This window comes from Carassius auratus, unplaced genomic scaffold (genome assembly GCF_003368295.1).
Source record: "Carassius auratus strain Wakin unplaced genomic scaffold, ASM336829v1 scaf_tig00023679, whole genome shotgun sequence".
Lineage (NCBI taxonomy): Eukaryota > Metazoa > Chordata > Actinopteri > Cypriniformes > Cyprinidae > Carassius > Carassius auratus.
This window is the reverse complement of record NW_020525290.1, coordinates 33,757-44,426: the sequence shown is the minus strand read 5'-3', so window position 1 is coordinate 44,426 and position 10,670 is coordinate 33,757. Positions and strand designations below refer to the sequence as shown.

General features: G+C 36.6%; 1 protein-coding gene across 3 annotated transcripts in view; it reads right to left on the bottom strand.

The window, feature by feature from the left end:
- Window positions 1-3,031: 3,031 nt before the first annotated feature.
- Window positions 3,032-10,670, bottom strand: part of LOC113077978 (proline-rich membrane anchor 1-like) — a 30,013-nt gene continuing 22,374 nt past the window's right edge. For 2 of the 3 annotated variants that reach the window (XM_026250232.1, XM_026250233.1), the window contains exon 4: window positions 3,032-5,448. In XM_026250232.1, coding sequence (XP_026106017.1) covers window positions 5,346-5,448 — 103 coding nt within the window. In that variant the 3' untranslated portion in view covers window positions 3,032-5,345. The remainder of the gene's footprint in view (window positions 5,449-10,670) is intronic. The other variant, XR_003281439.1, reaches the window with a different exon arrangement.

Genomic DNA, 10,670 nt, shown 5'->3' with positions numbered 1-10,670 from the left:
CTAAATGAAACCATGTTTTTGAACAAATCGTTTGAATAAGTGATTCAGTAGCTCATTAATGAATCAGTTAAGTAAATCATTCTCAATATTTAAGAATAGCAGAGTCCACACCACAGCTGTAACACTGACACCCAATCAGAATCCATCCTGCTATAACGAGCTTGAACTTAAAGTGGCAGATGAATAAACATACGATATCGTTCGCTGGTGTGAATGCTAATATCTCTATAGTTATCTTTATAGTTATCATTCTTGGTGTGAACTGGAGTTTACTCAGTTACTCACTTTTCATTCCTGAATGAAACCATGTTTTTGAACAAATCATTTGAATGAATGATTCAGTGACTCACTTGTTAAGTTTTGAAATGAGATTTCTTATTAAACAAATCAGTTAAGTAAATGGACGCTTGACTTACTCACCTTTAGTTTTTGAATGAATCAGTGTTTTTGACTAATTGTTCTGTTTTTACATAGAAAAGCGATGCATAACAGCATGGTAGAATGCAAAACATACCCTTATAGTGCTCTATCCTGGGAATGCTGTTTGTTCATTACATTTAAAAATAGAACTAATTGTAATGTATCCTATAGTTGGCTGGATTAAGCCTGAACTGAAGCCAATAACTGCTAGCAATCATGTCAAGCTTTCTCAGTTTTGAACCAAGTCTGAAAACATCTCTACAATGAACAGCTTGTACAACAAAGATGTGCATTTTTTTTTTCCGCAGATGTTGTTGTTGTTGATTCTGATCCTTGAACCAATGAGATGCAAATGGGTGAAGCCACATTATCGGTGGCGCACTGGTTTTGTTTATAGGGGACAGCAGAAGGATTATCCTCTCCAGTCCATTCCATTTGATCCATATGGCCCAAAAGGCCTTAGCTTCAGCTGTGCCACAGCTTGGGAGCCACGAGTTTGTTATTGTCCCAACTTAGGCTGAATGGAGTGCTACAAATCCTGACAATATAATATGCACAGTCAGAGCTCTGGCTTTCTCTCTCAGCAATGACAGACAGAAAAGCAAAGCTTCTTTAGTGTTGTTTACTTATTTAGCCTTCATACACAAATATAAGTTTACATTTAAATTGATCTATCATTTAGATGTGATGTCTCTGCAGAATAATTGATTACAGGGCTGTCGTGATGGAGTCATATATCTATAGATTTTTGTCATCATCTAAAAGTGGACCTCTCTCTCTCTCTCTCTCTCCTCTCATGAGCAGGAGCTGAGCAGAGCGATTTACAGGCTGTCGGGTTGGCTTTGTTCCCGTGTAAGTCAAGTCTCGGTGGAGAAGAGACGCATCAGTGCTCCAAATGGCCCCAGCCGTCTCATTGCATTATCTTCAAATGGCACGTCTGATGGAGAAGTTAGAGAACAGCTCCTAGATTCTCTCATTTAGATATGCCTCCTTTATTAACATGTAACGCACCTAGATTGGCCTGTGTATTTTTGTGTTAAACCAAAATTGAACATGTTTACTTAAGTTCAAGACCCTGGTCTTGGGGATTTGGGTTTGTGCCATGTAATGTCCCCTAAGCAATCTTCATATGGATTCAGTGTTCTGGGTGCCTTCTCATTGATAAAACATAAACAGTGCATTAATACTGGGTCACCTATTATAGAGGGAGATTATGAGGAAGCTTTGAAAGCTTTCGAGCAGAAGAGGTGAGAGAACCAACTCCTTATTCTGCCAGCGACCGATGTGTGGCTGCCTGGAGGGAAAGGAGCGCTGCACATGAAAGCTTGTTGATAATTTCATGAATACCTGCACTGAAACACACACACACACACACACACACACACACTTGTACTGTATGTGATCAATTGTATATGGTCACATTTATGAACGTATATGTGTGTTTCAGTGTGAGTGTGTGTGGATATATATATATATTTATTTATTTATATATACATTTGATAGAAAAATACAGTAAAACAGTACAAATTATTACATTTCAAATGACTTCTGAGATGCCAGTCCTACTTACTCCAGTCCTCAGAGTTACATGATCCTTTAGAAATCACCTGAACAATATCTTAAAATATTTGAATGACTACTACTTATGAAACTAATCAGTGTTTAGATTTTTGCTAATAGCCTAAAATGTTTTTTAATATAAAACAATGTCAACTTAATTTGTGATTTTCAGTGCTTTAAATGTATTTCAGAGAATAGCAATGTATAATGAGAGCACTGAATAATAGGAAGCCACAGACCGATAACTTTGACTGACGTGAAGCCTCACTGGTCCCTGACTAATTGACAGTGTAAATATTGTCAAGCATTAACATTTTCATGTGAAAGTGACTGAATGACAGCCTGCTCGGCCTTCGGGTTCTCCAAGCAATTTATCATCCTTATCTACACTGGGGTCATTTATCTAGCTGAGCAGAGAAAATATGTTTACATTGTGGTTCAAGACATCTTAATATTCCACTTTTCTAAATTACTTGTCAAGCAAGGTGTGTCAGCAGACGGAGGCTAAATTACAACATTTTCTCCCCACAATTTCTCCCAATTTAACTCTTTCACAATGCTCCTACTTGCCTGACATGGAGGTTTTACGGTCTCTACTTAACCTTTGTTAAAAAAAAAAACTAAACAAAATAAATATTATACATCTTTTAAAAGAAAACAAATTTTTATATATGCAACAGAATGAGAGTATTCTAAAACTAGTCTTATGAGTCCTTGTTGTTGCTAGGTACGATATTTTTAGTACAACAATTATGTAGAGATAATTATATCTCAGATAGCAATTAATGGAATATAATTATTCACCATACACAAGCGCAAAACTTTCTAAGCCTTAAAGATATCAGGTGTCAAGAGTAATGAAATCATATTAAAACAGATTTATAAACATATTCTGTGTTTAAATATTATAGTCTACTTATAGACAATTTTTCTGATTAGAAAGCTGCACATATACAGTTTTTACAGCTGTGCACTAATCTAACCACTAAATTACTCTGCAAATTTAAATGATGACCAATGATTTTTGCACATAAAAAGGCACCAGATATGATTCAGTAGTACAATTTTATTTAAAACTAAAAAAGTCAGCAAGTTGCAATTAAATTAGTTCAATGCACAATATATAGTAGTTTTACATTTTGGTATGTGATGCATACATTGTGCAACAACCTCTGATTACTCAAATATACATTAATGGCTTGTTCCAGACAAACTATAACACTTATCTGTTCTGACGACACATCGACTTATACTTATCCCTATAAACATTTTCTCTTACTCTGTACACACAATAGACTGTCAAGAAGGCAAATATTGATATGTACATTCATGCAATACACTTCTGAGTACCTTATACAGTATATTATGTACAGTATAATACACATGTATCTTGTTGAACGGGTGAATGACTGTACAGTAGTTTGTGAGGATGTTTTACAGAATATGAAGAGGGATATTTGTTCACACAAGCTTTTATGTTATGTAAACATCATTGCTCAGTATGATTCATAGTTCAGTGTTACTATGCATGAGCAATGCCTCACTGTTTTCTACAACAAGCTCCTGTTTATAAAAAAGAGGTGGGGGGGGGGGATCTAGACACGTTCAATATACAGTTCCAATGAAAATAAATGAAACAATAGAGAGGATCTAAAGTGATACAAGCTAAATGTAGAGTTTAGCTTGTTTGATGAATCACCTTGATACATTTTTAAATCACAGTATTAATGAGTTTAAAAATAGCTTTAACCATCTTTGTAAAAGCTTGTAACATCCTAGTTTTTATGAGTTGCCAAAAAAGGTCAAGAAGAGATTTGATGTGAATCTAGAATGATTTCAAAGAGATGAACAACAAATGCTGATGTGAATCAATAACCAAATAACTGTTTTCTGTTTTACTGTATTAACCATACTGATTTGATGTAATGACTGACTAATGTAAAATCTATATATTTCCCATTGTTTTTTTTTATATATATATATTATGAATTGCAATATTATGGATCACTTTCATGAACACATCATGACTAATTGTGAAAGGGTAAACCGATATTGCACATCCATCATATTGTGTACATATTAATGTTACACAGAAAGCCAAACTAGTCAAAGAATGATGCACCATATATCAGGACCATATCTCTTATAAGAGAACATGAGTCAGTTTTTAATAAGCATGTGTGTACATATTGGATATTTATTGGCAGATAATGGATATTCAATTGTGAACACTTTGTTTTGTCATGTCTTTTGTCTACAACCAACTTAAAAACATCATGGCAATGATTTACCCTTTAATAGCACTGTTTCCTAAAGGGTGCTTTCCTATACCTAAAGGGTGCTTTTCCTATACTCTGTTATGATTTTTAAAATCTCAACTAATCAATCAATTATTCATCTCAAAATAAAGAGTTATCCATATTTCATACTGTACATACTGTTGTCTATGCATCCAGGCATTGCAGTTTGTGGTGCATTTAATTTTTTGACAAAATAGTACAGATTTTAATATCAGCTATTTATCAGCCAAAACATGAAATTATTCATCAATCCTTTCCTAAAACTAGTCCATCATGCCTGTTGTTGTTTTTTACTGTATTTATAATTCGATCTCTTTCACATGTGGGCTACACCATCAGACAAATTTGAATGCAAATGTATATTACGATCAAACTACAAGCTGCTAATTATCAGCAATGCTAACTCTAGCCTTGTATTTTTTGTATTCTAAACATGCACCTCAAGAACTCAATCCTTTCCAATTGCATAGTAACACAAACCGCAATAAATTTCTGGGTGATTAAGGAAAACCCTTGTTATTCTCCATTGTATATTTTGCTGCACAAAATACAGGATCATCCGATCCCTTTTGTTGATTGTATCAAAACAATGGGGCCAATGCAGTCATTTAACCATTAAACACTCACACAATCTACATGAGGTGAGAGGACCCTTAATGTTAAATGAGAAACACTGCAAAGACAGAGATAAAGACAAGAGAAGACAGGAATTTTAAAACATCATTGCATTCGACAGAAAGTGCATGCGTTTATTTAATTGTTGGTGTTGTATACTGTCCTCAAAGGGGCCCCGGGGGGCCGCCAGGTTGAGTCTTGTGATACTCGTGCAGCTGCCAACATCGCTAAGAATTTCCATGTCTCCTCAAAAACCTGCTTATACTTGCCTGTACACATCAGTCATTACATATTCACTTTTGTCTTTTCTTTAAACCATTTTATGTCCCAAGAAGGGCAGCCATGAGGTTTACCATTCCTAAATTCATAATATACCTTGCGTCCATCTCATAAACCCAAACAGAGATGGTGGTGCTGTAGGGTACAGAGTGTTCAGCTGTAGCATGGCCACTATACTCCAGTGTTATTGGTTTCCACTACCTGCTGTTTACAGCGTGAGCTCATGGCATACTCCCCTCGGCTTGTGCCGTTCTCTTCTTTTCGAAGGGGTTTCCTGGAAAAGAGAACAAAAAGATTAAGCTTCAAACGACTATTCTTGTTCAGACTGAGGATGCTATTGATCGGGTTGTAGAGGCTTGAGCTTAGTTCAAAGAAATACAATGTCTCAAAGGCAAACAGAAAAACTAGGAAAGGAAAATACAGAGTACTTACAGCAGGTTAAATCTAAATTGTACTTGTTTTCTGTGCACCATATTTGTTCTATCTTACAATCAGTGCTTCAGGAAGCCCCAGTGAACACTTTTAGATGCTCCATGAGACTCTAACAAAGTCTGGGTTGATAAACAGCAGCACAGGTCATCAAAGTGAGTTATTCCGCAGTTTAAATGACTTCCCGCAAGCCGTAATGGCTGCTGGACTTAAAAAGCTGTGGTATGCGCTCTGGCCTGTCCGTTCTTTATTACGATTTGAAATATGCAATCTGACTGCAGCCAATTGCCTTCATAACTGCATTAAAATCCAGAGCTGCCCAAACAGCGGAGCACGCAGATCCAATCTGTTGATATTTTGTTAAATCATGTCAGTCACATATTGACTTAATGGTATAGAGAGCCTGAGGTGAGAGCTGAGAGATAGATGCTGGGCATGCACATTTTGTAAGATGCCAAAATGAATATCAGTAAAAGTTTGAATTAGTTAGGGAATATGTAATGCTTCAGCTTTTGCAAAGTAAGGCTGTACAGAAAGGGGCCACTTGAAAGCAGTTATCAACAATGTTCAATAAGCTAATGGAGGAGCCTGATGCCAAACTACTATGTCATTGCTAAAACAACACTTTCGTTCAATAGGGCTCAGCGCCTGGTTTATGTAAAAAATGCCATTCAGAACCTCCATAGTGAAATCGATTTTTAACAATACCTGATAAATATTTGAAGACAGCCTTAATATAACTCAAAGGCTAAGTGCTGAAGTATGCCTCCGTAGAAACCATTAGCCTGCTTCCTTTTTTAGTAAATCCGAATTAAGTGAAATCCACCAAGACGACAGTTACCATGGAAATCAAACTGATAACTAGAGAATGGCTCAACAGCACAGCAATAGAATATAAAACTACAATATATACATTACCATTCAAATGTTTGGGTCACCCTATGATGACCTCAAATTTTCTGAAGAGATTTCAAAAAAGATTTTACAAAATACTTAGTGTACAAAATAATATAATAATCCAATTTACACAATTTATTTTGTATTGTTCTATGCAAAAGACATTGACTGCAGCTGAAATCAAATACTTTCAGAGTACACACAGTATTCAAAGACCCTTTTATTTATTTTTGTTAAACAAATACAAGGAGCAACTTTAGTACACAGAGCACTCACATTATTTTTTGACCTTTTTGATTTCTATCAAATGTTGCAGTTGTTCAGCTCAGAGTTGTCTGGGCTTCAAGGCTTAGAATTTTGTGGAAATAGAAAAATGTGGATTTGACTTATAAGAGTAGAAGAATAAGAAGTGTGTGGTCACTGAGTTCTACAGTAAACACACCAGAAGCTTCAACAATAACAGTAAATACCAGAAAGAGAGATTCCACATCACATTAATGATTAGGTCAGGAAAAATATAAATGGTCATGAGAAAGAAAACAACCTGACCTTTACAGAGCCCATCTCTACTGTCTGCAGCACTCTGGGGTCTGTCTGGAGGACAAGACTAATTTCATAAACAGGGCTTGAGCTCATTAAAATTGACCCGTTTCTTCCAGAGAAATACACAAGAGATTGCAACTTGTTGAATGAAGGCTGCTTTTGCAGACAGGATAAGATAAAGAGCATTTGTTTTAGCTGACCCATATGAAATGTCATTGGTGTGTGGAGCCAAAGCTACAGCTTCAACATCCATCATTTAAACATGGTAAAATGTTTGTTTTTGGACCTCGTTAATATATATCAAAGATTTTTTGACATTTATAATAATGTTACTCGAGCACCAAATCAGATTATTAGAATGATTTCTGAAGTATCATATGACACTGTAGACTTTGGAGTCAAGACTGCTGTAAATATTACATTAAAATACTACAGAAAAGTTTTCGAATTGCAATAATTGTTCACATTATTAATGTATGTACTGTATTTTTGATCAAATAAATGCAGCCTTGCTAACAAACAAACACACAAAAATCTTGCCAATCTCTAACTATTTCTCTAATGGCAGTATATAACTGTTTCGAAGGATAGCTCATAGTAAACATGGTCCAAATTTGTTGACTTTCATAGTAAACAACTGTTGAAAAATTCTTCAAAATATCTTCTTTTGTGTCCTGCAGAAGAAAAAGTCTATATATTGTCTGAAATGACAAGAAGGTGAGTAAATAACAGGGTATTTCATTTTTGTGTGCATCGCTCAAAATTATATTTCCTTTTTTCTGTTGTTTGATTAAACAGCATATTATTATGAGTATAGACTTTGTTCCTGTTCTTCAGCTTCTAAATAAGACCTAGAATTTCAAACCTTGAGCTACAAATACAGCTATACCTTCAACTGAATTCCTTGTCGAGATTGATTAAATGTTCAGAGGTAGCTAGCGCTCATCTGTTGTGATAAACACAGTCTCTGTCTCTTGGGCAGGACTGATGAGACAATCCCATAGCTCTGCAGGGGCCATCTGTCACAAGATGCCCCAGGCTGCAGGGCTTTCCTATAAAGACATCCTCTTGCTTTGCATGATTTACACAAGGGAAAAGACTCTGCCTCATCTGATTTTAGAGGGGTGGAGTGGGAAAGGAGGAGGACAACAAGAAAAAAAATGCAAAGGGAACATCCTTCCTTTCAGAAGTCAACACACAGGGAGAAATAACGGTTACATTATCTTTGATATAACATTAAATAAAAGATAATTAGCTTAACTAAACACAAAGTTTATAGAAGCATATTATAAATAAAAGAAGAGCTGTAGAGCTGCACTGTAGGGCAGGGTCACTTAAGGACTGGTCTTTGTCTATTTGAGATGCTTAACAGCTGGACAAAATAAAGAACACTTTGATACAAATGGAAACCGCAGAATCCATACTGAATAGTCAGATTATTTAAGCAAATAAGGCCATTTGGATTGATCACATTATCCCAGTCTTCTCAATTCACGTACATCCTGTCTGGAAGTCCACTGCATAAAACTACCGTTTATGCTTTTTCAGCTAAACGGTAGTTTTCCACTGAGAGCTTGTTTCAGTCCCCCCTCCAACCTGCTAAAGGCTCATGGACTCCAGCAGTTGTGCGAATGTCCCTCGAGTCGTGTTGCTCTACTGCACCGTGTGCAGATGCCCTGACAGTCGCCCATTTCTCTGTGGACTCCAGCACTAAGCTTATGTAACGTGCCAGGACGGGAAGCCAAAAACTCCTTTATCTTTCCCCTGAATCAGCACTGAGCCTGCTCGCTTGCACATTTTCTCTCGCTCTGTTTCTGCTCTCTACCACCTTTTCTCACTGATGGACAGCAGCACCTGAGAGGTCCTCGTGGCCATTCCCCAGACATTTCAGCACACTGTTTGGCTGCCTCAGTCATGTGTGACCTCTCCTCTGAGATCGACACATAAATCCTAAGGGGAAAATGTGGGCCAAAAATGTCTCTCGGGCTAAAATAAATGCTGATCAGGAAGGATAAGTTCTAAAGAACAGCTGAAGTTAGAAAAACAAGCGATAACTTGTATGAGCTGTTCTCTTAGGGCTGCACGATTAATCGTATTTTAATCTCGATAACAATATCCACCTTTCTCATTTAATTAGAAATAATCGTCACAATATTGGCCAGCTCCCTATTTATCCTGAAACGTGTTTTTAATTTGGCATTTTTATCTTGCATTACTAACAAGTCTTCACTAGCGTTCATGCTTGTGGCCCCAAAACAGAGCTTTTCTCCTTTAAGGATACACTTTCTGCACTGTGTTTTATTTAATTGGTGCAATCTGGCAACCCTGTGCACGCTCACTGATGGCGGAAAAAGTGCTGATGATGATATGAAAACATACAAGTTTAGCAATATCTCCACAGCGATATTCTGCTTCCATGAAAGGGTCATATAGACAATGTGTTTTTTCACAAGCTATTTGTACTGTTTGTGTTACCAAATGGGCAATGATCAAACTTTCACTGAATATCAATAATGGATCTATTGTGTTTACTAAGGTGAACTAAAGAGATCTTATTGCAAAGTGATACCTATGGGTCTTTATTGTTCTTTTGCACTTTAATCTGTGTAAAACTTTTAACTTTATCTATTTTTCTGTATTGCTTTATTGTATTTAAATGTTCTGTTATTTTTGTCATAAGACAAAGTTATGTAACCTGTTATACTAGATGATCACTTTTTAAAAACTAAATTGTAATACCATGATAATACCGTTACCGTGATAAAAAGCATTACCAATGAATCGCAACAGGAAAATCTGATACCGGCATATCCCTAGAATGTACATAAACAGTCTACATGTTTACATTTACTCATATAACACTCAAGGTTTCTTGTTTGGTAAACACAGGGTTGGATCCTCAGTGGTTCAGCTAGTCATTTTTCATTGAAAAGAAGCCTGAAATATCACTGCAAAACATAAAAAAACACATCCCTCACCTCCAAATGTGGGCCTGGGTCCTTAATAATACATGATGTGTAGTACACGCATGGCAGAGAGCTACACAAAAGATTACAGGTAAAGCTAAATATTTTATAACCTGGCTCCTTGGAATAGGCACCAGAATGTATTCATTTTCTCTCAAAATAAGATTGCTGAGATTGTTTCCATATGACTGCAGGATAAGTATAAGTTAAATGATGCTGTACAACTGTTATGTAATAAACTAGAATATTTAATTACCTAATATAAACTAGAATATTTAATTGCCTAAAAACGCGTAGAAAACGCTAGGCGTGTCGCTTTCTCCTTCTTTCCAAAGCGCTCGGGCAGTTGCGCCCCTGGAGCATCTGCTGTTGCTAAGCAACAATGATGCGCTCTCTCCATGAAGACGCGGAAATTTCAGCAAAGGATAAATTGATTTGCAGCACTAAAAATCACTTGCAGTAACTCTCCTGCTACTAAATTTATTTCAAAATGGCAATCCATATACCGCTATGGTTGTGGCATTCTGAAAAGTTGAGATGTCTGTAACTCGATGCGGTGCGAACGCGCCTGGAAAAAACGTGCGCTTCGCGCCACGTGTGCATCGCGACGGCGTCGCTTCCATTATGAGCGTGCATAAATTGGAAATAACGAAATAGACAC